The 26,990-nt window shown below is 40.1% G+C and overlaps 2 protein-coding genes across 4 annotated transcripts in view; one reads left to right on the top strand and one right to left on the bottom strand.

Moving 5' to 3' along the window:
* Nucleotides 1–2,088: 2,088 nt before the first annotated feature.
* arsa (arylsulfatase A) lies at nucleotides 2,089–6,948 on the top strand. Its single transcript, XM_027015128.2, has 8 exons — nucleotides 2,089–2,597; nucleotides 3,484–3,724; nucleotides 3,865–4,083; nucleotides 4,537–4,706; nucleotides 5,396–5,520; nucleotides 5,612–5,739; nucleotides 5,981–6,083; nucleotides 6,321–6,948. Exons 1-8 carry the CDS (start codon nucleotides 2,374–2,376, stop codon nucleotides 6,629–6,631), a joined length of 1,521 nt encoding a protein of 506 aa, XP_026870929.2. The 5' UTR covers nucleotides 2,089–2,373; the 3' UTR covers nucleotides 6,632–6,948.
* Nucleotides 6,949–7,064: 116 nt separating this feature from the next.
* The window catches only part of mapk8ip2 (mitogen-activated protein kinase 8 interacting protein 2), a 36,162-nt gene continuing 16,236 nt past the window's right edge, over nucleotides 7,065–26,990 (bottom strand). For 2 of the 3 annotated variants that reach the window (XM_027015124.2, XM_027015125.2), the window contains exons 2-13: nucleotides 26,384–26,489; nucleotides 16,632–16,859; nucleotides 16,437–16,515; nucleotides 16,040–16,234; nucleotides 13,359–15,740; nucleotides 12,786–12,861; nucleotides 12,434–12,606; nucleotides 12,146–12,255; nucleotides 11,915–12,037; nucleotides 11,681–11,751; nucleotides 11,437–11,535; nucleotides 7,065–10,042 (exon numbers count right to left, since the gene is read on the bottom strand). In XM_027015124.2, coding sequence (XP_026870925.2) covers nucleotides 9,970–10,042; nucleotides 11,437–11,535; nucleotides 11,681–11,751; nucleotides 11,915–12,037; nucleotides 12,146–12,255; nucleotides 12,434–12,606; nucleotides 12,786–12,861; nucleotides 13,359–15,740; nucleotides 16,040–16,234; nucleotides 16,437–16,515; nucleotides 16,632–16,859; nucleotides 26,384–26,489 — 3,715 coding nt within the window. In that variant the 3' untranslated portion in view covers nucleotides 7,065–9,969. The remainder of the gene's footprint in view (nucleotides 10,043–11,436; nucleotides 11,536–11,680; nucleotides 11,752–11,914; nucleotides 12,038–12,145; nucleotides 12,256–12,433; nucleotides 12,607–12,785; nucleotides 12,862–13,358; nucleotides 15,741–16,039; nucleotides 16,235–16,436; nucleotides 16,516–16,631; nucleotides 16,860–26,383; nucleotides 26,490–26,990) is intronic. The other variant, XM_027015126.2, reaches the window with a different exon arrangement.

Below are 26,990 nucleotides of genomic sequence, written 5' to 3'. Positions count from 1 at the left end.
GGCAAAGCAAAGCAACAGTAAATTTCATATCCTTTCCCTCAGGTGTTCAAATGGACTCTAAGGAGAGGCCAGAATTGAATGCCCCGCTAGTGTCTAAGCAGTTATGCCAAATGTCACTGCATGCAAACGTGCCATCCAGCAAGCTTGAGCTCATTCTGAACCAACAGGGGCCTGGTCAGCCACGGCAAAAATCATCTAACTTGGCTGCCAGACACAAGGGCAAAGATAATTGTCTTCTCAAGTTGTGATAAATATGCTGCAAAGAGAAAAATCGACAAGAGGAGAAACAGGACCAGAATAGGACAGCAGGGTTGTAGGATGGTGGAGGAGTGGCTGCCAAGACATTTTACCAGAGGGCATGAAGAGGGGATGTTTTAGAACATATTTCATCTGCTCCCTATCCCTCTTTTCTATTCCCTTATTCTTTCTCTGCCTTCCTTCATTATTCTTACTACAGGCACGCAAGAACACACGCCCACGCACACACACACACACACAGACACACACACACCCACATGCCCACGCACACACACACACACACAGCTGAATGTAGGTCAGCTCTACAGAGGGATGTGAAAGTGAACGGTAAATCAAAACAATATATCGACTTGCAGATCCCTGGCAGCACAACAGACAGAAACAGCTGATGGTGGGGGCTTTTTACACTTTTAGCTTACAGACTACTCATGTGAATGTACAAGGCATTTGCTTAAAAGACATGCAAGAGGGTGAATTATCATACTGAAAGAATAGCAGATAATATTTGCATCTATACTTGGCAATATACAAAGACACACACACAATGGTGTTCTACAGAAGTTACACACACACAATGTGGTTCTGCAGAAACGAATATGATTCATTCATGATTCATTAGAATCAGAACCTGATGTGGCAGAGCCTTAAAATAATTATAAGACTATATAACAAGAAACATTCCTGCATGCGCTACTGGATATGAACTTAGCCCATTGACATATCCTTTTTTTTTTTTTTAATGCTACCATGCACTAATAAAACATACAATTCCTTGGTGTGAAAGAAAGAAAAAGAAACCCTGCCATTTGCCAATATATTTGTGCTATGAAATGGAAGTAGTTTAGCAAACTTTAACAGTGTAAATTAGAACATCAGTGGAAGCTCCTTTGTCCCAATGAAGATACTTTGAGGATGCTGTCTACCCCAACTCTCTCAAACTCAAAAGTTAATTTAAATGCTGAGTGTATCACCTCATTACCCGCCTCCTTTGTTTCTCTGCTTCATACCCTCCCAAACAGACGTCGTGGAAAATCTTCGCTGACGTTCACTTCCCTGCGCCGTTTGATACGCTCCCAAATAAGCAGTCTATTGCTTTTCCTGATTGTTTAATTCACTGCTTGTCACACTGAGTCACTACCAAAGCAGACGCGGGCAGAAGACATCTTAGGGCCACCGTTAAGGAGCAAATATGTCTTGAACGATAATGGGAAAACAATCATTTAACCAGATATTATTCACGTCTGCGGTGAACATGTATCCACGGAGCACTCCGGGTGGCTGTTACACCGCGCGAGTATCATTAGTGACTCGCAGTGGTGGAGCGAATAAATTTGCCCGACGTAACCAAGCTTTCGTTAATCTACTTTAAGCGTCAATGCGTGAATCCGATAAAATAGTGAACAAGTCTGTTATTTGATTATTTGTTTATTTCATTGGATGGCCTAATAATTTTCATTATAAAAATTGACAAGTCAAGCTCAGAAATAATTGCATATGGCAGAATAGATCGGTTGTAGCTAAGAAAATCGCATATTTAATGTGGTGATATATAAGTGCCTCTTGAACATCTGCCATTTAACCTCTTAGAATTTTTTTTTAAAAAACGGTCGGGAGCCTACATAATATGAGCATGGTAGGCCTTTCACCAACGTCCTAAATTTGACAGAATATGCAGAATAATAATAATGATTAATAATTATAATAGCCCTACTAAAATGTTTCGGCGTAATTTGAACCTTTCCATGAAGACACGTCACGAGAGCCCAGAAATTGGCAGAGTATTGTAAAGAAACTACATAGTCCATCAACACTTGCGACACTAGGGTTCAGAGTTCAGTCAAGTGAGTCTCACGTGACAAGTACAGAACGGGATTTCAATTTTTACTTTTACGTCAAATTGCGCTTGATACGCTTTATGTGCTTCAGTATATTGTGAATGTGACAAGTGTGTATATTAGTAAACTTTTTTTGTTTAATACACGAACAAAACTACTTAAGCTGCTGCACAGTTAGCTAGCTAGATAGCTTCTTGAACTACGACGTCTCCGTTTTCACGGCATGATGTTTTAGTCACTTGAGGCACTTCAAACCCTCTAAAATATATTCAGCCGGAACATGGGGTTACTAAATATCATAGTTTTGTTTACGCTGCTCATCCCAGCCTATCGGGCTGTGTCACTGCCGAACTTCGTGCTTCTCTTCGCAGATGATCTGGGCTACGGTGATCTGGGATGTGTTGGTCACCCCACTTCACTGACTCCAAACCTGGACCTACTGGCGGCGAATGGATTGCGTTTTACCGACTTCTACGTAACCAGCCCTGTTTGTAGCCCCTCAAGGTGCGCACGTAATCATGTGAGGCGCAAGTGCGCGATACAAAATTTGACCGAGTCACAATATTCCAAAATGTTTAACCATAAACTGTTTGATCGATTCATATAAATGAAAGTATACCTAATTGTTTCATTGCAAAAGTCTGAAGTGGGTTTATATTAATGGACTCTATCAGATATACAATATGTCAAAAAAGTGCTTTTTTAATAGGTATAGTTTCAGCTATGACGGTATAGCCGTCTGCACTGCTAGTAATGCAGTTTGCGTAATGCATGGGCTCTGCTTACATTTAACAGTGCTCCTCGTTGTCCTCGCCCGTTCTTCATTTCCAGTTTAAGAGTCGTTCCAATGCTCTCAGAGCCCCCCGGAACCTTTTTAGATGATCGCTTGGAGGGCTGGATCAGTTCAACATAACTGTGGACTTGAGAACCATAAGTTGCCTATGACGTATTTTTATTATCAGAAATTGTTTTCTTTTCAGCAAGCAAAAGAAAAAAAAGGCTTAATTTAGGTTTTATTAGGAAACAGCTTCAACTGGAAATATTGTGTTTGCTCCTCTAGGCACGTATGATCCTAAAGAAAAATCTCATACCTGCTGTACCCTTATGTCCTAACTGCTATACCCTCATGTTCTGACTTCTGTATCCTCACATTCTTTCTGCTGTACCATCTACCTCCTTAATGCTAGTGGCTCATAACAGGTGATATCCTCTTGAATTTTGTGATAAAGTCAACAGACTATGCCAGGAGGGGGCCTTGGTTTAAAGTGCTGTACTAATCTCCTTTATAAAGTTATTGCTTACTACTGTGATATTACAACTAGTTAATCCAACAGCCAGAAGGTGGCTCTACACCCCAAGCCATCTAAAATTAATCCTGACTTCTTTTTAGAGCTTCTCTTCTGACGGGCCGTTATCAAACACGCTCTGGGATCTACCCAGGTGTGCTGTACCCAGGATCAAAGGGTGGGCTTCCCCTGAATGAAACCACCATTGCAGAGGTACTCAAGCCACTAGGCTATGCCACAGCCATGATGGGGAAATGGCACCTTGGCTTTGGGGCAAATGGTACTTACCTGCCCACACGACAAGGCTTTGACCACTACCTTGGCATCCCATACTCTCATGACATGGTAATGTATCTGTCAGTCATAATATGGTGTCATATGTATCACTCCTTTGCCTTTACATATGTGTTTTTGCCATAATACACTATAAGTATTCCACTATTCAACCTTTAAATGACAACTATATTTGCCCACTCTCTGTAAAGGGTCCCTGTCACAATCTGACATGCTTCCCTCCTGATGTGAAGTGTTTTGGTCACTGTGACACTGGTGTGGTAACAGTGCCACTGATGTATGGTGAAACAATCAAGCAGCAGCCTGTAGATTTTGTGGAGCTGGAGGACTCCTACAGCAGTTTTGCCTCCGAGTTCATCCGAACGGCAGCCAACAACCAGCAGCCCTTCTTCCTCTATTATGCTTCTCATGTGAGTACTGCTTAGTGGGTACATTGTTCATGTATTATGATACATAATATTTTGTATGTTTTATTATTGCTAAACTATGTTTGCATGGACGTGGTTTGTAATTTGAAGTCCTGTGCAGTGCTCTGTAGTAAGAGAATCGCATGCACCCCATGTTGATTAATTATCCAAATGGTTTATGGATGTCTGTTTTTGAAAGCTTAATCCTTTTTTATAACAGGTGAATTACACAAATAATAATGTGAAATCAATAATATCACAAGAGTAATTGTATCTCAGACCTTTCTTGAGTGCATCATAAACAATTGGTTCTGTTGTAGTGAAATGCAAAATGAAGTTGGTGTAGCATACAAGGCATGGTAAGTATGAAGAAAATGGTTACTTGAATCCCTGAATTATTTTTGTTAAACTCATGCTTTCCTCTCTCTGCCCTGTCTCTTTCTGTTCTCTCTGTAGCATACTCACTACCCCCAGTATGCAGGGTGGAAGTCTGTGGGCAGATCTCTTAGAGGGCCATTTGGGGATTCTCTTTTGGAGTTTGACTCTACTGTAGGAAACATACTGCAAACTCTGAAGGAGACAGGCGTTCTCAACAACACGCTCATCTTCTTTACGGGTGACAATGGGTAGGAGCAGGTGTGAGTTTGTGTCTGTGTTCTTGTTTGTAACATAAAGAAACAATCCTAATGCCTTTGATTATTGTTAAGAAAGTTAAGAATTTTTAATGTAAAGAGAATCTTAGCAGTAGTATCAAAGTCATTAATTGAATCTGTGCTCATTTTTAATATTACAACATGGTATACTTTCATGTGTATTTAAAAATATAATATCAAGTATTGAATATAAGGCAGAAACAATGACTTGGAAACAGCTAACAAATCCTTCTGAATTATATATGCAATGTTTGGGCATGAAACCTTCTCTTGTCGTAAGGCATCCCTACCCATCCCCTGCAAAAAAAAAAAAAAATAAAATAAAAATAAAAATAAAAAAAAAAAAATATATATATATATATATATATATATATATATATATATATATATATATATATATATATATATATATATATAATTTTTTATTATTTTTTTATAGTAATTTATTAACTTTGCAAATAAGAATGAATGATCCAATGTTAAGACAACCTTCTGTCTCGTCTGAAGTTGCTTGGACATTGTTGTCCCCATCCCCTGCTGGATGCTTGTTGATGCATAATTAAGTTCTGAATTCCCAGTTATGAGAGCTGTTTCTCAGTTTCTCCATGTCCTTGCTTGCTTTTATATCTGTTTACGTGCATGTGCATGTGTGCATTTGCTAGGCCAGAGCTAATGCGAATGAGTCGTGGAGGAAATGCTGGGTTGCTGAAGTGTGGTAAAGGGACAACATATGAAGGAGGAATGAGAGAACCTGCCATTGCATACTGGTCCGGAATAATACAACCAGGTATAGGAATGAGGAGGCATCACTACCAGGCGTCATATATTTCGTACTTCAGTGCATTATGGGACTGTATTGTGTTTGCTCCAATTTCTAGGTGTCACTCATAGTCTGTCCAGCTCATTGGACATCCTACCCACCTTTGCAAGACTGGCTGGTGCTCCGTTACCCAAGGTCCAGCTGGATGGTGTGGACATGACAGATATATTACTCAACCATGTACCAGTAAGGAAGCAAGACCAACATTTTCATATATATTTAGCAGACACTCTTATTCACAGCAAAATATAAAAGTGCTTAGTTGTCTACTCTGAAAAGTACCCTTACCTAGACTTAATACATCAATTGATTATTGTGCCATATTTTTCGAAGTATTAGCATTTGAGAAATTGCAAGTAAATCAGTATTTAAATCTTCATTATGAGTAATTGATTTCTTTATTCTTCTCACCCTGTCCTGCGTTTAGGGTAAGCGGGAGGCCATGTTTTTCTACCCAACTGACCCCAGTGAGAAATATGGTGTGTTTGCAGTGAGAATGGAGAAGTACAAAGCTCACTATTACACACGGGGTTAGTTGTTACTTACGTCTGTGATATATATATATATATATATATATATATATATATATATATATATATATATATATATATATATATATATATAGAGAGAGAGAGAGAGAGAGAGAGAGAGAGAGAGAGAGAGAGAGAGAGAGAGAGAGAGAGAGAGCTGATTAGAAAGAATAAACACCTTCATCAGTTCTTCTTTTCTTTTACTGTGTCCACTTAAAATAAAAACTCTTGATTTAGGTGCAGCACACAGTGACACCACTCCAGACCAGGACTGTCATATAACCTCTTTCCTGAAGCAGCATGACCCTCCTCTGTTGTTTGACCTGGAGTCAGACCCCTCTGAGAATTACAACCTGAGTCCTAGTGAGCATCCAGAGCTAGCCAGTGTGCTACAGAAGATTCAAGCCCTCAAAGACCAGTTTGAGGCCTCAATGCAGTTTGGAGAGAGTGAGGTTAAAAAAGGAACAGACCCTGCACTGGAGCCTTGCTGTACACCGCAGTGCACTCCCAAACCTGAATGCTGCCAGTGTGGGACTATGGGACGCTGATGTTTTTGCTTTTGGGATTGATTTTCTTATTACTAATCACTGTGAATTTTGAATTTTGTGATCTTTTGTACACAAAAGGGATTTTGGTTTCTTTATAAGGGAAATGGAAAAGAGACAGTACTGTGAATTAAATAGTGCAATTTCTGCCTCTCATACACGTAGTTTGAAATCAGCAGAAAGACTGAATGCTCACGGACGGATACATACATTTAAATGTGTGATAATTTATCTTCCCGAATTTAAATTAAACTGGGTCCAACATGTCTAACCTGAGGAAATCACAATATTAAATAAAAAATAAATAGGTTATCTTTGAATTTCTAAATATGCAGATGTTTTTTATATATTATTTTTAGTAAGCACACTTCATGTACTCTTGTACATTGTCTAAAAATGCTATACTGTTCCTCACAAAAACACACAAACACTTTGATGACATCAAGCATATAGTATTTTATTCATAAGACCAAACCAATGACAAGGCAGTGAATTTTTTTGTTTGTTTTTTGATTTTTGTTTTTACAAGTTTAATTTTTAAAGATACAAGATAAATAGTTGGTCATACTGCTGCTGTTGGTCTTGTTATACAGGACTGCATTATATACTTGAAGTCCAGAGGTTTGTTTTTATTGTAGTCATTGAGCTACCCAAGCTTACGTAGTCCAGTGTTTATTTGTCACTTTGCCTCAATACATAAGAGGGGTTTAATGGCCAATCAGTGATTGTAAAATGCTCAAATGTAGACACACATTTTGAGAAATGCTCTCTGGACAAACATGTATGAAGTAATGTCTGAAAGAAAAACAGTCGTAAGGTAGAATTTGGGATTCTGATGTGAGTCCTGAAGAATGTCCCATTTATGGATGGGACAGGTAGCATAACAATGCATGAGCTGTGGATGTTGTTTTGTGAATGACATTATACACAGCTGATTCACAGGCGTCTTAGCACACACATTATTCGGCACATTGTGACAACATATCCAACCACAGATGAACAGCAATGTGACGCAGTTGAAAGAAAATATACAAATACTAATTTAAATCAATATTTTGTAACCCCCACTACAGTTGCCATTTGGTTGTGACAGATTATCAGTTATTATTTCCTTCAAATTTACATATTTATTTCAGTATCATATTCAACAGAAAGGACACAGCATGGTCATCTCAACTCTAGAGTATTTACAGCAATCTAACTGACAGCAAATCACATTTAAAGTCTTAAATCCACAGCCCTCCCGACATGTATCAGCACAAATGAACAAGTAACCATGGAATCCCACTACAGGCTCCTGAAGGACAGTCATATGCCTAGGGTGAGCAGGAGGGGAGTGGCCTCAGTGATTTATCTAGAACATTTTAGCCCTACCTACAAGTTGCATCATAATTATTATCTGCTACTGAGATATTGAAGCCAATATTTGGTTGTATGCAAGAATCAAGTCCTCCATTACAGGCTACTATTAAATAGAAAGCAGAAGAAAAAAAAAAGTCAGCACATTAAGAAGCACTTTTTGATCTAATTGTAGTCCTATTCAACTTTGTCAAGATCATCTAGCTTATAGTTTAGCGGAGTCTCCATATATCCATGCACGTCTAAGGGAATTTGTTTTGCACAATATATTAATCTATTCTCTAACCCAGCTGGGTTACTGCAATGCCATTATTGTTTGATAATAGTAATTGTGAACTACAGTATCAATGGTAATTCTAGCCATACATGACATGATATAGTTATCAGACCAGCAGGGGGCTCTCTGCTCTGGAAGAAATGATTCTGCTGTGGACTGTCTGGTGTTATGGTAATCAAGGTAAGGGCAAGGGCAGAGACAACAAAGAGCAGAAACAAACAAAAAACCTTAACTGTGTCTGCCTGCCATCAGGAACTGGCAGGCTATAAGAGACAGACCTCCTTTATCAGATAGCCACGTGTAGTCTGGCTCATTATTTGGCATTATTTGCTTTGTTGTTTTGTTTTGTTTTCTATGCTATATTAAAGGGCATGGCATAAGCCGGTAGAATCTCATGGCCTTAAGTGGAATTCCTCAGTACTTCATGATTTGTAACTGGTATTGACAACTTGAAAAATGTATAAGAATGCAATAGCAACATTCTTGCAAACTCAAATGTCCCAAAATGCCCAAAATACCTATTTTGCCTTGAGAACTTTTAGTTTTCAACTTTCTGATACATGTCTGTTATAATAATTTTACTCCTCCAAATTTTCATAAAGCTCATGAGTGGAGCAATGTAGCATTATTAGTAAAATGTTTTTTAAATTCTTTCATTTATTTTTAAAATATGGGCAAAGATTCACAAGGACTCAAACTGATTCACAGAGTAAATTACTAGGCCTTTTCCATTGATTAGCTTGTAAAGTGTTTGGTATTATGGCGGTCAAGGTTAGGGTTCAAGTCCTGCCTAAAAGTGCTGCACCCCATTGGCTGGTTACACAGCTACCCATCAGCCTTCAATGCATGGAGGGCGGGCCCTAAGAGACGTCGCGTTAATCACTGAAGTACAGCCTGAGAATTATACAAGAGTTGTCTGGACTGGATTGTCTGGTAAACTATAGCAGAATTTGAGTAGTTTAGTATAGATCAGTATACTGGATGGTGCATGGCTGATGCTACGTGGCTCTCCATTCTCAGGCTAAAACATAGGCCTTCCTGGCTACCTGTAATCCTCCCCACACTCCCATTGGCTGATGGAGGGTGCTACTTACATACAGTAATGTAATGAAGCATCTGTAGTAGTCACCTACTGTCTCTAAATATACAGTATTTACACAATGGTAGAGTAAGAATGAACCTTCTACTACAATGAGCAGACAGTCAATATATTTCTAATCCCTGTTCAGAACCTATGCCTGTCAAGATGTCCATTTCAGTACAAACCAAATTCAGCATATTTCAGAATCAAACAAATACATATTTACAAAACCCATACTTTATTTCCTGCATCTGTGAGTATAACCCTCAAAGCCATGCATTAAAACATGAAGTCATATTTTGTCTTTTCTAAACCAGAAGAAAGAAAAACAAGTATCTCAAACAAGCCATGTCCCTAGGAGTTACATCATACAAAAGTTAAACAGGCAACCCATTTCAAAGATAATAATAAATAAAATAATAAACAAACAAAGAATTCAATAAATGGACGCATCACTAAGATCAATCCTATATGTTCAGCTCAGTTCATGTCGAGACAGAGAGAAATAAATTAGAGGCCTATTTTACATCCAGTAAAGGGCATCAGACGCCCTCAAGTGGCCGAACCCAGAAATAGAAATCTGTCGTTATGGACAGTGGTTGCCATGGTAAACTCTATCCGCCTCTACTCCAAGTAGATATCCTCAGTGGGACAGGCGTACTCCAGATGTTCCTGATAATACTCTTGAAATGCCCGTCTACAACACAACACAGCAAACTTTTGTTCATACTTAAGTGCTGAATTTTAAATGCAACATCTATGCTGTATATAAATATTGTAAACAAAATAGTGTTAACATTTAAGAATGTGTTATCTTTTAGGAAGAGTGCCTTAAGTTATGCTTGCTTAATGTATTCAGATGAGCTGAGGCCAAAAGCATACATACACCTAGGGTGACATTCAAACTCAATCCCACACATTAAATGTTACCATACAAGTTAATTGGGGCATGTATAGAATTTTAAAATCATAGCCAGCTAAGACTTATTTAAGGTTTTATTAACTATATGTCAGATTTGCAGTGGGTCTAAGGTTCATATACATTTTATGAATATTTGGTGGCATTGTCTTTTAATGGCTCAACTTGAGGTATCCTTCCATAGTCTCAAAATACTTTGCCAGAATGCATGATGCTGCCACCCCCAAGCATCACAACTGGAATTGTATTAAAAGCCTCACCCTTTTCCTCTATACATTGTGCTGTGATAAGTATTGCCAAACAGTACCATTTGTGTTTCATCTGGTGGGAGAACACTGTTCTAAAAGATGAGTTTTTGTCCTGGAGGCCATCTGCAAACTTCAGCATAAAAAAACACTTTGATCATGGGATTCTTCATTGAACAATAGCCTTTTAGGTAGTCCCTTACATGTAGCCACTAATTATGACAACCAGTCAATTGCAAGTTTTTAAACTTGGTTTTGACCCACTGAAAATCGTACACTGTTACTAATAGCTGGAATAAATCTATTTCTAAACAGTTGTTTTTATAATTACCTCAGATGTGAGAAAAAGTTGAGGAACTAATTGACTTGCCAAAATGAAGTTTGAATGTCTTTAGCCTGCATGTACGTAATTTATTTATAATGTAATTTTATATATCAGCAAACACTACTGTAGGTATAGGACACTACTAAACAGTTGAACTCAACATCCTCTTCAAAATCATTACTCCACTCACCCCATCTCACCCCTTGAGAATAAGTCTTAATGTCTTTAGTAATGAGGTCATATTAATTTGACCAGACTGGGTGTCTCATGTTGATGATGAGGGGTTATAACTAAATCTCCATGTCTACTCTCTATGTTCAGCAAGATGGGGAAATCTTTAATTATTCACAGTGCTGTCTGCTCCATGTGTGTGATGGAGTACAGGGCCCACTTTTCATTAGCATCTTCCCATCCATCCCTGTTATCTTCTCTCCTATCTTGCTGATTCTCATGCTGCCAAACTTCTACTCTTTCCACAATATCCTTTAGACCACTAATGTTGGACCTGCATCTCTTGGACTGAAGCCCTGCCCTACCCTTTCTGCCCATGTGCAACATGTGGCAGGAGTGTTCCAAGAGAACATTAGAAGTGTTCAGCTCACCCCACGCATTCAGCCACGCGCCTCATAGACTCCTGTGAGACGAACACGTGACAAGCAAACCTGTTCAGCATTGGGTGCTTAGTTATGAAGCCAAAGTAACTGCAGAACGGAGACAAAGAGCACAGTCACAGGGTTACCATACCATAGCTCAGCTAACAAACAAGCCTTAATGTAGTATTAATACATGCTTTGCATATCCTAATTTTGCTTTATGTATTTCACTAAAGAGGAGGTTAGTTTCTACCAGTTATTTTTTGGATGACATCCGCAGAAAGAGATGTTCTTCATCTGAAAGAAGTGACTACATCTGTCAAACTGCAAGAAGAGAAGGAGGCATTACAACACACACACAATGTCCCATCTCATGTGCTTCATTTCTAGTATTCCAGTCTTTCACTCACTCTGTCTCATTGTTTCCTCACTACTCCCCTACCATGTCCCTCTCATCCTCTCTCCTTCCCCACCCCCTCTCTCTCACCTCCTCTGAGAGATCATACTCATCCTCCAGGCTCATGACTAGTTTGACTCCCTGCAAGCTGATCTCCAGCTCACACAGAGATGGAGGACGAAGGTGTACTGTCCTTTCCCTCGCCATTGCAATCTGTAACACAAACACACAAGACTGTGACTGACCCTTTTTATTTCATGATCGCTGGACAATAACTCATGCAACAAAACATTCAAAGTTTTTTTTCCCTTTTTATAACACCTTCTGCATAGCAGCACAGAGGATGCCGTTGCCTTGGTGATAAGGCACTTCCACGGAACCCAAGAACTGCACAGTAAAACTCTCCATCCAAGCTGGGTTTCTCTTTATTGCTATGGAAACAAACAAGCAGGAAATCCTCACTAACCATGAAATGCTAAATATTACCATGACCACAAACAAAAACGTCATTCCTGCCTCCTTACTCATACATAAAGATAATAATTCTACTTATGCAAATCATAAATGTTGCTGCATTCGTTAATATAGACTCATAGTTTTCACCCTCACCCATCAAGTCCTTGGTTTGCCCAATGACCTCATGAGCATAGTAGGCAGGGAAGATGCCTCTAGCCCCTGTGCGCATATTGAAGCCACGGTACCAGTAGTCATCCTCTTCTTCCTCAACAAAGAGTGGGTCATCAACATCCAGCTCCAGTTCATCTGCATGACGTGGGATAAACCTAGAGAAATTAACAGTCTATTAGTGAATCTGTTTTAACCAAGGACCTGCGACTCAGCTGCTTTGTTTTGCTTCATAAAGTGATTGCCAGCCCATTTAGGAACTGAAGCCAAATTGGGAAACTGAAGAAAGCTGTGACAGTCCATCGCTGATGGTAGTGATGGAGCTGGTAAAACTCACCTGAAAACCGCTCTGTGAGTCTGGTCTCTCTCCTCTCCATTTATAGTGCAGGAGAATAATGCAAATGACTCTGTGCCTAAAACGCATGCAAAACGCAAATCACTGAAAAGCTGAGGTAAACCACCATGACTCTAAAAGTATGGGCATGAGTGTGTGATGGAAGCATAATTAGCCTGCCCTCATACCGAACCTCATAAATGTACTGAATGTCTACTTCATATTTCTCATCTTTGGACAAAGCCTCATTAGGGTTATTAAATACTTTCTTTGGCAGATCTGAGAGTCACATGAATTATGCAATCATATAAATGCTCTGAAGCCACACCACACCAAAAGTGGAACCGAGTACATCGTATTCTTTTAGGTACATGATGCAATTTTGGAAAATCTGCCTCACATAACACAAATTATCTTTACCTCTCTTTACCTTCTCCTTACCTGTCATGAATGCACTTTATATGAGTACATATTAAACTTTCTGTGTCAATATCATCATTTTACAGATGTTAAATTTACATTTGCCATTAATACTGTGTGTCTGTAAAAGTACACGTCATTGAGCTTTGAACTCACTGGAGGACCGTGATGTGCTGTTAACAAACACATTGAGGAATTTCTTGGAGAAAGGTAGATCTGCTTCAGGTGAGGAATCCTCAGAGGAGGAGGAGGAGCTTAACAGCAGATTAGGCCGCACTCCTCCTACCATCTGGCTCCGCCCATACACAACTTCTACTTCATCAGATACCTCTTCATCACATATAGTAGAGAGTCCATCACTGTCTTCACTGAGCACAGAGGTACAGCGCTTCAAACTGACCAGCTCCAGGGTGGTGTTTTCATCCACCACTAGAGTGTACTTTACTGAGTCATAAGCCAGGGAGTCATCTACAGGGCGGCCACCCACTGAGTCAAAGCTGCCTCGCAGCTCCCTCACGCTCTCATCGATAGGTGGGGAACTGTCCAAATAAGTGTCATTTCCAAAAGGTGAAGATGACTTGGGAAGAGCCTCGAGGAAAGGAGAAAGAGCCTCCTCTTCATCTTCATCATTGTCTGTGGAGTAGGTGAGGCTGAAACAACGATTGGTCTGTGCTGTGGGGATGTCAAGTGTCAGACTGTTTTTGACCTCTGTGATTTTTTCCAGAGAGAGAGGGTCCACTACTGTTTCCCGGCCCTCGTCTTTGTCACTGTTGATGCTCTCACTCAGGCTGGGTGAGTCCAGGTCTTTCATCCTCTCCATCGTCAAGTCATTATTTGGCTCTTCTTCTTCCTCTTCATTTTGCTGATTTTTTGGCGACCTCTGGGATGTAAACTCATTAGTGTTCTGATATGTGTCCTTGGGATGACATAGCTCTAAGAAGACAGGAGCAATGGTGTCATTAGTAGGGTTGCTCATGTACATACAGGAGCTGAATCTCTTGCTGTCCTCTTGCTCGTCCCCTGATCCACAGCTGGCTCTTCTGTCTTTATCCTCTTCCGTCATTGCCTCTGGACCTCTAGATGGCTTGTCACATAGGTCTTTCTCTTCTTTCTGCATCTGTGATTTGCAGCTGGCGCTCTCGTTAAAGGCATCTGTCTCCAAATCAGATGAAGGTGAGATAGTGTCAGAGATGGAGGAAGAGCGCCTGAGGCACTCCTCTGGGCAGCTGATTGGGTAGGAGCCTTCTGAGATCAATCTGTTGACCAGGTTACTAAGCAGCCATGGTGAATCCGAGTTCTCACTCAGTTCATCTTCTGATTCTGACTCAGAGTCTCCCTCACTGTTCCCATCATAGTCATCCACAGAGGCCATGAGCCTGGGTCCCACAGGCAGGTAGAAGGACCGTTTGAAGCTCTCAAGACTGTGGTCTGGTTCAATCTTCAGCAGAAGTTGTTGAGATGCACCATCCTCACTGGGCACTGAAGGAGGCAGGGTCTCATCTGGATCAGCTTGGTGCCCATAACCCTGCTCATCATCCACACTCTGTAGTCCCGTCAGTGCATGTTCATCATCTAGAGGATGAATTTCTGGGCTGTGCTTTTCAGTTGGGGACTCGTCCTGTTTAATGGGTTCAGGCTGGCCTAGAAGAAGAGATGCTTTCAGACCTACAATGCCACTATCCTGCTCAATGTCAAGCTCTTGGTCCAGCTCTGGCTCTGAGGTTGGGGAACTGGCCTCCTCAATGGAGTTGGTGAGGTGTGAGGACCGTCCACTGCTGGACTCACTAGTCAAGTCTAGCTCTGTCTCTGAGATTGAGGAAATCATGTTACTGGCCAGGGGGCCACTGCAGGCGAATGCTGCCTCTATTTCACCTTCAACATCAGAGTCAGATCCTGGGGAGCTGAGATCATCACTGTGAAGGCCTGACTCTGTAAAGCGCTTGGCATTCATGTCGGCAATGCCAGGGTCAGAAGAAGGAGATGTTGTATCATTTGATGCAGCTGCTGGGCTAGTGGCAAGTACATTCTGGGGCATGTCACAAGGCTCATTAGTGGCATCAATGTCTGATTGATTGAGTAACACATGGCTGGTGACAGAAGCCAGCTCTGTGGGTTCAATGCTGGGAAACTCCACATAAGATGAACCCTCAGCCTGCTTTGAGGACACATCATATGTTTCCTTGCTTATAAAGTCAATCTCAAACTCTTTATCCAACTCCTCATCTGACAGTGGCGTCTCAGCATCATTGCCAAGTGGTGCTGTAGAGGACAGGCATTTGCTGGTGCCATCCAAAGTAAGGTCATTCTCCAGCTCAGGGTCATCAGCAGTCTCTGTAGTGATGGTATATGTATCGTTGGGTCGGGGGCGGCACATTCGTTGCTTAGCATGGCCATTGAGGTCATGGTCCACTTCGGTGTCAGAGTACTGGGAAATACAGTCATCACCTGAGGGCATATGCTCTTCGAGAGTTCCTTCAAGCACAGGTTTTGTCTCTGTGACCTCAGGAACACTAGAGGAGTTGTGCTGACCGAAAGAACCTAAATACAGAAACAGCAGACAAGGGAGGGAATGGAAAGGAGGAGAATTTAGAAAATGAAGAAGAGATAAAGACAGGAAGTATATAATGAAGAAGAAAAGGAAGAACAAGCACAGACAGACCTAAGAGAGATGTCAGAAAGTGCTAATATTCAACTGTTAGTCAAACATTTAAAATATTGTACACTGAGTGAAGATGATAGTGAGAACACATAGAAGACAATGTTAATGTCATTTTCGGAGTTATGACTGTATGTTCATGTTGATGGGCCTCTAGCGACAGGGTCAGACATTTTTTTACCGTATTCAAGACGCTCGCGTCTGTTGCCCTCAAAGTCGTACAGCAGTGGCCTGCCAGGTGACTGATTGAGACCACAGTGCCCAGGTGGGTTTGAGGGAGTACCTTTGGCAGAGACGATGCTGACAGGAGCCCCCAGGCATGTGCTGGTCATGTGGGTACCATCCTCAAGGCAAGTGTGCGTTGGAGACAAACGTCCTAAAGCAGAGAAGAGAGTCGAGACCAAATTATCTATCCGTCACTGTTAGTAATCCAAGAAAGTCATTGTCTGCATTCAGAGTGCAGAAAAAGCTGAGCTCAACCATGATTATAGAAATGATGTGTAAATTACCTGTATTCAGCTCCTTAGAATGTGTGAGCTAAAGGTAGCATAGCAAAGTATAGTTCTAGCAATATTCACCCTGTGAAGTGGGATTGCAGAGAGAATCTTGCCAGCTTGATTTTCGTGGAGATACGTTACTGTTGTTGTTCAAGGAGTCCTGTAACACCACAGAATCAGAAATTGCAGATAACAGGGATTATAGCTAATGACAGAGATTTAGAAGGGATTTGTGTCAGGTGTAAATTTCCACACTGTGATTGTGTGTATGTGTACCTGTGAAGCTGTAGCGGTCAAGTTTAGAGTGGTGGGGCGGCTTTTAAGGGAGCCGAGAGTAGGAGAGGGGGGAGGGGATGCAGATGGAGAAGGCGGAGCATCAGGGTCTGCGTCTCCTTCCTCCTCATCATCATCATCTTCATCATCAATCATCTCAAACTCTTGGAAGTCATCTTGGAATGAGCATACTGGGTGGTGAAAATCATTTTTCTCCAAAATGAGGCAGTCCTGTAGAGACAAAGAGGATCACTGTTCATCTGCCTGTAGCTGTGCTAAACTTCATGGTATTGGCTGAAACAAACTTTCAGAACATATTCCTCACTCTTCTTTCAAGAACGAAATGTCCTATTAACTGCGGACACAGCAAGGAACAAGGTAAAGCTGGTTAGCATTTATAAATACAACTGACTTGTGGCCGTGAAAGGATAAGCCTTTTTGAGACTGCCAGTTAACACAATGTAGCAAAAAGACCACACACACATGTATACATGCATGCGCACACACTATATGCAAGAGGAACACAGGTAAATATGAGTGAAATCATACACAGCCCATCTCTACCCATAATCACCCTCTTCCCAAAGTTGCTATTAGATCAAAGAAATTATAATTAATTCTGCTTGTTTCAAGTAGAATCAGTTCAATTAGGAACCACGGGAAAGCAATAAAAGCTATTTGTGGGCAGTAAAATGTTTCCTTTTCAACTAGATAAAATGCAGGGGACAGTTAAGAACATCAAGACAAGAAATAACAAATGCTAGTGTGTCCACTTTTCAAGATTAGCTGTGTTAATTTCACAGTGCAGTTCACAGGGTCTGAGATATGGGGAGGAGATTCAAAATCTCACTCTGCTTGGGAACGAGTTCTCCATGAAAAGCAGATCATCTGTTGTTAAACCAATCAAAGGAAAGAATGAAGATTTGGATATACAAGGGAAGGGGGGAGGGAGAGATGGAAAGAGAGAATGAGAAAGAGGGGGAAGTGCAAAATCAATAATAACTCTCAGGTTTCCAAATATAACATTGCCAAGGAAGTAAATAGTGGAACCTACAGAGACAATGTGTAGATTTTGTAATAGCTATCTTTATACATTGCTTATTTTTATTGCCACGTAATAATGAAATAAATTCAAACAGGAAGAATAAATATTAATTCTCCCTTACTAATAATAGATTATACATAATTTGCCTGACATCTTTATCCAAAGCAACTTACATTTATGATTAAGTACAACTTGAGGGTTAAGGGTCTTGCTCAGGCACCCAACAATGGCAAAAGTGGGTCTTCTGATTACAAGGCAAGTACCTTAACCACTGAGCTACCACTGCCCTTATGGAAGCACTCTATGAATCTCAATGCAGTTCTTAAATCCTTGTGAAGCCAAAGGCACTGAAAAAGTCCTACTGTGCATTGGATACAACAGCACTGCAAAGGCCCAAACCTATAATCAATGCAGTTCGATAAATAATTCTGAACAGCATAAATCGAGCAGGTTCATTAACTGAGAGGCCCTCACTCAGAACAAAGAGCAAAATGCCACCCAGTGCCCTGTAATATGTGCTGCCTGTGTTCTCATATTTCCAAGGACAAGCCCTCACCCTGACCAGACCTGCCTCCACTGCACTGATGAGAGCGTGAGTCAGCCTTACACCAGCAGAAAGTATTCTGCTGACACCACCCAACTCACTGGGAACTCATCAATGGACGGACCCCTCACCACACTGGCTGCTAAAGAAGTGTAGCATGAGGCGGGGTAGGGAGGACAAAAGGAGTAGACAGCAAGAAAATAGACAAATGGACACAAAAGGAAAGAAAGGAAAAGAGAAAAACGTCAAATTACGAGAGAAGAGAAAATTTATGCGTGTAAGCTCTCATGATGCAATTACATGAGCACGCACGTATGCACACAAGCATGCGCGCACACACAAACAATATCAGATGACAGCAGAATGGTGCAGTGAGGGCAGAATGGATATGCACTGGCTCTCCAATACTGACAGTCAAACGTCCAACACAAACCCACAAAAAACTCAGCCACTTTTAAGATCTCCATTACCAACTGCACCAGATTCACAGGTGCACCAAACACACTTACTTAAGACTACATATTCTTTAAAACTGTAAAAAAAAAAAAAAATCTTCATCTAAATATAAAAATATAAATATTTTTTATAAAAATATATCTTTATATAAAGTCCCTTTCAAATTTGCTATAGAGACAGAGGTGCGTGTTACAAATGGGCTAGTGGGGCTAAGCACTCTCTGTCTAATAAAGACAGTAAAATAATCATATTCTTGCCAACCACAGCACCTTAATTGCTTTTAATACATGACTTTAACCTTTGCAGATTATTTTAGATTTCTGTGGATCTATACAACAGCTGCACCTAAAGGTCATAAAAGCATGAATTGGCTAAGATGGGCAAGTACGTTTTGATGTATTACACACAGTGAAATGCCCCCATGATTAGATGTCTGTTTGGGCCAAGTTTTTTTTAGCCCACAATGTCTGGCTCCACCTTCATGCTGTCTACCGTCTACATTCAGCAGTATACGAAGCAGAGAGGCTATTAAAAACTTCTTCACCACACATTTATGAAATATAACAAATTAAAGAATGCTTTGAAAAACATTGAATATGATGTGAATACTAAAAAAAACTAAAATATTTTTCCACTAAAAATGATGTTTTGTCTGTAAAAAACCACAACTTTGTGTCAATATGCCTTTATTCGAACAAGTATGTAAGCTAGCATTACACACACACAGGCAAATATAGAACATTGATTTAATGGTCGCAAATGCACTGATTAATATGACTTAACTGGAGAGCATTTCTACAGGGACAGCAGAAACTGAGTTTGCTGCTGTCATTTTAAATCCAAATCCAATTTGTACTGATATGTTGATCTGATGTTCCTCAGACTGCATAGGATGAAGTCCTTTATTTGACTGTGAGAGTCCCACATGTGGAGTCTTATCTTTAAGAGCCTACTGCTGTGTTCATTGCTGACTGAGAAATGTGTTTGTATGAGCTTCTGGGTGCATATCAATACATAATTTCTGCTATAAGCAATTTGAGAGTTACATTTATTTTTGCTGGATTCAGTCATTTGATGAATCCAAACGCTTCAAAGGTGCATTTATGTAACTTCTAGAATACTTTTGTCTAAAAACTGCTCAGTTCACAGAGGCATACAATACAATTTCTAATATGGCATGTATATAAGAGTAATATAATTATCTAATTCCGCCTCCACCCCTTAACATGTGCCAAAGCCCAGCAGCTCCACTCTCTGCTCTCATGGAGCTCCACCTCCACCAGCTGTGCGTCTCTGCTAGACTACAGAGATCACTGGTGATTCATGCTACTGCTAATAGCGATGCATGTTTGCCAGCATATCTAGGTAGCACAAAGAATTATGAATTCAAATTTCACTTGGTAGTATAATGAATTTTGCACAGTGTGGCTCTCTTCTTTGTCAATGATTGTAGATGTGGTATATCAACTTGGGTTTGTCACCCCTTTACATTCAGAAACTCAGAAGCCTTTGGATGAACACTAATAACCCAGATCTATTTAATACTTGCATTAGTTGAGGTCATTAAAGAAAGATCCCACAATTATAGACCAAAAACATAAATGTACCTACTAGCAGACATCAGTGCTCTCATAAGGCTGTTTAAACATTACACTACAGATCAGTCATTCAGAGGTTCCTCCAAATTTAAACTGTTCATGCCCCCACCCCTCCGTGTCTGCTGCACTCCAGCCCTGAAGAGTCCCTCCCTGAAGAGGATGCTGCCAGGCATGTTGTGAAATATTAACACTGCCAACAACCAAGCAGAAATATATTTTTTGATATGAAGAGTAATCTACAGCAGTATGTAAGTAAAATAACTAGCACATACTTACTTTAGTGTTTAGATGTTTGATGACAAACACCATCATGAATTGTGCTGAATAAGCAGCAAAGCATTGAGTAACTTTCAATAAAAGCACTAACTAGTAGCTTTAGCACTGGAAACATGATAACTTTAGCCCAGCTGCAACATCATGAGAAATGCACTGCAGAGTGCTACTGTAAGCATTACCATCTTGGCTTTGTGGGATTTTGTTTTCAAAAAATCAAATTTTAAAAATCAACCAGATGTAATAAGCTACATGTCAAGCAGAAATGTGGCTAATTCAGCGTGTTTTGAATATACGTCCCATAGCTCCTTCTACTTCTGAAAAGCGACTTTGATGTTAATCATTGTTTTACCTCAGGTCTAATTCCCACATCACCTTTAGGCCATCATAGAAAACAGAAAGTCAACAAAGAGGTCCTGAGTTGGTACATAGCCTGGATGTGAACCATAAATGCTACTAGTAATACTACCAACAAGAGAACTTGTGAACTCTGGAACTTGCAAGAGTTGACAATTCAGTAGCCCTGATTACTGAACTGTTTTGTGTCTAGTTTATCAACTTTGTCTAATCCCTCTCTGGTTTGGTCATTCTCTTGGACTACTGCTTTTGTAAGTTTTGGACTGAAGTTATGGACCACTTTTGACCATCACCATGAATGGAGATCCAATGGAGAACTTCTGGCTAAGATACATCAAGGTAGTCATTCTGTGCCAGATTATGCCTTAGAGTTTCGCATATTGGCAACTGGTAATGGATGGAATGGGCCCACCTTACTTGTAGTATATCATATGCATGCATGCAGAAATATTTTTTGAACTGGCTTGCAAGGATGAGGGGCTGGACTTGGAGGATGTATTTGCCTTCACTGTTCCCCACAACCATATGTTGTCAACATGATGAAATTGACTCTGATGCTGAAGGCAACTTCATCCATTTCCAGCCTGCTCAACAACTGGGCATCTACATGGACACCCTCAGCTCCCCAATGAAACTGTCTACCTGGATATAAGACCAATTGGAAAGAAGGTTGTTTCTTCTCTCACCAAAACCTGTGCGAATGGACTAACACACTACACTCAGAACATATTTTTTTGTCACTGACTCTACTGACTACCCCAACATCACAACCCCCACATCTCCTGGCCCACACTTGACATCATTTCCCAATCCCCCTATTGTTTCAAGAACTGTTTAAACTGTCCCTCAATTTCCATGTACTCCAACTCTATTGAAGGCCCTGATTTCGACGTCATTACCACACCCACTGAATACTCCAACCTCAAGGAGATTTTCAGTGAGATCAATACCACAAATCCCTACAATTGTGCCCTCGACCTCGACCTCGACCTTGTACCCCTCCAAGTACCCTCTGACACAAGCCAAACTGAAAGACATGGATGTCTATGCTCAAGAAGGTTTGGCTCAGGGATACATCTGGCCATCCACTTCCCCAGCTGCAGTTGGATTTATCTTTGGAGGATAAAAGGATAGTGGTCTTTGACCATATATAGCGCACTATTACAAAGAAATACCATTATCCCTTGCACATGACCTTAAAATAGCTCTGTGGAGTAGTTTACTTAACCAACGTAGATCTCAAAAGGGATTATAATCTCGTTTGCATCAAGGAGGCGCGATGAGTGAAAAATGCCATTCATTACAACAACTGGACATTATGAGTATTTAATTATGCATTTTGGCCTTTATAATGTCTTGTCTGTTTACCAAGCATTTATCAATGACATCCTCCATAATATGTTAGGCAAATGTGTCATCACCTACATAGACAACATCCTAGTTTATTCCCCTGATTTAAGCATGAATGTCACACATGTACATCAAGTTCTCAACCAACTGTTAGAAAACCATATCTGAAGTGAGTTTCATCTGCAGAAACTAGTTTTCCTTGGCTACATCATCATAATCTCTAATGGTGTGGTCACTGACAATAAAAAATTGAGGCACTTACACAATGGCCCATCCCAGAGACAGTCAAAGTCAAACAATTCCTGGGATTCGCTAACTTTTATGGGAAATGTATAAGGAATTACAGCAGTATTGGTGCTTGCATTACTGCTCTCCTTATGGAAACCCCCCAGAAAGTTGCAGTGGAATCCCTAAGCCAATGCTGTGTTTACCTCATTAAGAAGAGCCGTCATTTCAGCCCCCACACTAAAACTGTCAGAACCCTTCAAATCTGTCAGAACCCTTCATGGTGGAGGTAGATGCCTGCAATGTGGGTGTTGGGCATGTTCTGTCCCAACGATTAGGTAAAAATCGGTCCTGTAAAACTACATCGTGTAGCATTTTAATCCAAAAAGCTCTATCAAGCTGAGAGAAACTATGGCATAGGTAATGGCGCACTCGCCACCATCAAACTAGCACTCAAAAAATGGCTAGAGGGAACTAATCACCCCTTTCAGGCCCTAACAGACCATAAGAACTTTCAGAGTATCTCTGCAATGCTAAGGTGATCAACCCCCGACAGGCCTGTCTGTTCCTATTCTTCTCCAGGTTTCAGTTTTCCTTATCCTCTCAACATGGTACACATAACACAAAGCAACCCCCCTACAGAACTCTCAGCTGAGAATATTGACCTATGCATGTTCTCTGTCCATGGATCTGGAGGAGATAATTTCTTTGATAAATTCTTCTAAATCCTCCATTTGTATACTGAATCCACTTCCCATTAGTACACATTCTATGCTTACTATAATTAACTCTTCTCTTGGCCTAGGTTATATTTCTCAAATTATTAAAACTTGCAGTTATTAAACCACTAATTAAAAAGGTAGTGTTAATCGCAATGAGCTTTCCAATTACAGGCCAATTTCAAACCTGTCCTTTACTCCCAAAATAGTTGAGAATGCAGTTGTCACAATGATGCACCTATATGCAGAAAATTATTTCCATGAATTAATTCAGTCTGGATTTAGACCACATCAGATTGAAACTGCACTAACAAAGGTAGTTAACAGTCTTTTAATATCCTCTGATAAAGGATGCATCTCTTTTATTATACTTTTAGCTCTTAGTGCTGCATGTGATGTATACCACAACAACTTACTCAATAGGCTAGAAACACTAACTGGCATTAGAGGACAAGCACTCTTCTGGTTTAAATCTTATTTAACAGATCACTATCAATTTTAGCCTTGTACATGATGAATGCCCTGACCTTACAAAAGTAAAACATGGCATTCTGCAAGGGTCAGTACCGGCCCTATTATTCCCATTGTATGTGCTACCATGGGACATTTTAAAAAATGATTGGGAACTAAGTTTCTCCTTCTTCCCATAAAACTGAGGTGCTTGGACCCAAGACTGCTTGGACTCAAAGCTGCAAGAAGCTAATTTTGAGCATCTAATTCTTGGATCTTTTCACCATTTTTGTACTCATTCACCTTTTGATTGTCATGTTGTCTGACAACTTTCAATATATAAAATTATACGTCTGTTTCTGTGCCATTAGTGCCATCATTTGCATGGTTTGACCGTGTATTGATGCATTACCTCTAGCAGCACACAAGCTCAAAAGCAATGAATCAGCAGCTCACATAGTTTCACAAAGGTATCAACTTGCAGTTTCAAAGCACAGATTGCAGTAATGCAGCAGTTTCAAACCTGACAGCCACATATACTTCAGGGTCAAAATACATACTCATCTTACTTCCACAAAATGACTACTTAATTCTTTCGTAACAAACTCCATTGTCAAACAATTTTGGTCAATATTCCCACCAACTTGTGTGTCTAGAACCTCAGCACTGGCTTCTCTAGTGGATTTAGTTAACGACTGGTTTGACTGGTTGGCTACCAGGCTGTTGCTCTTCATGAAGTTCACAGAAATTTGCTTTTAGGGGGAGGTCATAAGATGCAGACCAAGTAACATGTCTCAGAAAGAGCTCAGTCACTTAGATTTCAAAAATCCTTATTTTTACTCATAATGGATCCTGCTTATTTCATTTTCTAAGTGGGTTCTTATATGTGATATAAGAGAGTTTAGAGATCTTTTGCGGTACAGTTTACATAAAAATGACTTCCAAAGCAACTAAAAAAAGCCACATCCTTTTTTTCAACATCTAAGCGTACAATCCAATGACAATCCATCTTTATAAAGCTGCTGTTCGCTTTGGGTAAGAGATTTTTTTACTATGTGTAATGGTGGCGTTTGCATCTACTCATTACCTGTCTTGAGCACAACTTGAGCACTTGCATAGCACTTACTAAATGACTCACCTGTGCTAATATGTGCTTCTATGGTACCTTGATTTTACACACACACACACACACACACACACACACACACACACACACACACACACACACACACACACTCCTGTGTTCACCATTTCCCACCAGTGTCGAAATGAAATCATTTAATATATTTGAAACCCAAGTCCTCCACTGGCTATAATTTTAGATGACATTTCAGCAATACAATGAAACACAAACACACACAGAACACACACCAGGCACATCATTCACAAGAACATTCCAAGATATGTTCCAATCATAATTCCATCAGTCCAGCATTACATATTGAAAGGAAATATGTAGAAAATGAAAAGAAACATTTTAAAAAAGCTCATTTAAAAATTAGATATACATATTTATATCTCTAAAATTGTGTTTATATTCTTTTATTGCACGCTATGTAACACACTATTTGAAGAAACATACATAAATGTGGTCAATTATCAATTAAACAGGTTTAAGATTTGTTTTGAAAACAAGCATTGTCCTCTTTTTTGGTCCTATCATATACTACCTGTATAGAGATATACTACCTGCAATAGATTTTGAAAAATGAGCAATGGAATTTGATACATAAACACAGTTTTGTAATTCTGATTATGAAATTAACCTGTAAAGCATAACTAGTCACAAGAGTGTAGTGAAAGCCATAGAAAACTTTGAATAAATACCTCAGAAGATGTAGTCTCTTTAGGATTTAATTCCTTGTGTGTATAAGGGGAGGGCTTACTACTTCTAGATTTAGTGGAACATAATGAGTTCTGATGCACCATGTAGACCAGCCAACCAATTATAAGACCAGTCTGCCAAACGACCAGTCATCACCCAGCATCAAAATCATTCTGTAAACTTAACAGTCACAGGGTAAAGTCTTGTAAGCAACAGTGTGGCTCAAATCCCCTACAAACAATTAACATGTGAACTGAATCACCCCACTTAAATCAGACATATGCTAACCTTAAGTGAAATAAATGAGGAAACCCAACCAACTAGCTAATCAAATGAAGATGCAGTCGGAAGCCATCTATAGACTGCTGACATTGAATATGACTACTGATTAAACTAAAAAACAAGAAGAGAGTTGAGGAGAGGAGACCCTTCATAGCAGCAGTGGGTCTCCACTGTATCCTTTGCACAGAGCCACTACAATAAAGCATTTAAACCACCTACACACAGGCGCTCACACACACACACACACACACACACACACACACACACACGAAAACTCCCAGGCAAATAAATATGCACAGCCACACAGCTAACACGTACCCATACCATCTCCATAGTTTCCTGCTTTCTTCTTCTCACTGGGGGGCTGATACACATATAATATGTGCATATTTAATAGCTCATCAGAAGAGGTCAGAATTTATATATATGAATTAATATAGAAATATGCATCTCTGTGGTCCAGACTGGACATGGCAACAATCTTATAAGACACTGATACATAAACAAAAAAAACACAATTAGTGCCTAAATACTGTGCAACCTTTCCTAAAGGAGATTCTTTAGGCTTTGCTGTGTAGTTATATACAGCTAAAAGAATGGAGTTGAATAGAACAGAGTTCACAAGGTATACCTTTTCATAAGGGTCAGAGTCATAGTTGAGGCCAATGCCACAGTCATCTGTGATTTCAGACAGATCTTCATCATCAAACTCCTCCAGACTGATGTCATGAGCTGGCCTGCAGAGAAGTGAAAAAAATTAAAATATATGAATCACAGAGCATTTGATGAAGTCTACAATCTGCGCGTGTAAAACACTTCTTAGACTTCTGAAATAAATGTAGATAATGTGCATGTTTATATATGTGTTAAAATAAACACACAAGGATAAAGCATCTAATCTAAGAGAAACATTTCTGCACACATTAAGTCCCTATATTGTGAGTTACTGTTCAATGGGAAGGCAAATATGTGTGTGGGATGGGTGAGAGTCTGAAGTATCTGAGAGTCTTACAAGCACACAGGAAGCACATGGTCTGCCTTAGAGAGAATTAAAAATCTCCCTTCCCTCTCAAATCAGATATCCATCTCTGGGATTTTCAGTAGCTTCACTCATGCACGCTGCTGATTTGCTGATAGATATGCAGGTTAGCAAGTTGCTAAACAGGCATGTCCGATAGGGCTCAGTGCAGTGGCAGAAGACATTACCCTAAGCCTGTCCTATACTAACTGCTAAAACA

This window comes from Electrophorus electricus, chromosome 4, assembly GCF_013358815.1.
Source record: "Electrophorus electricus isolate fEleEle1 chromosome 4, fEleEle1.pri, whole genome shotgun sequence".
NCBI classification, from domain to species: Eukaryota; Metazoa; Chordata; class Actinopteri; order Gymnotiformes; family Gymnotidae; genus Electrophorus; species Electrophorus electricus.
Note: the sequence above shows the minus strand (reverse complement) of the source record. Positions and strands in the feature narration are given on the sequence as shown.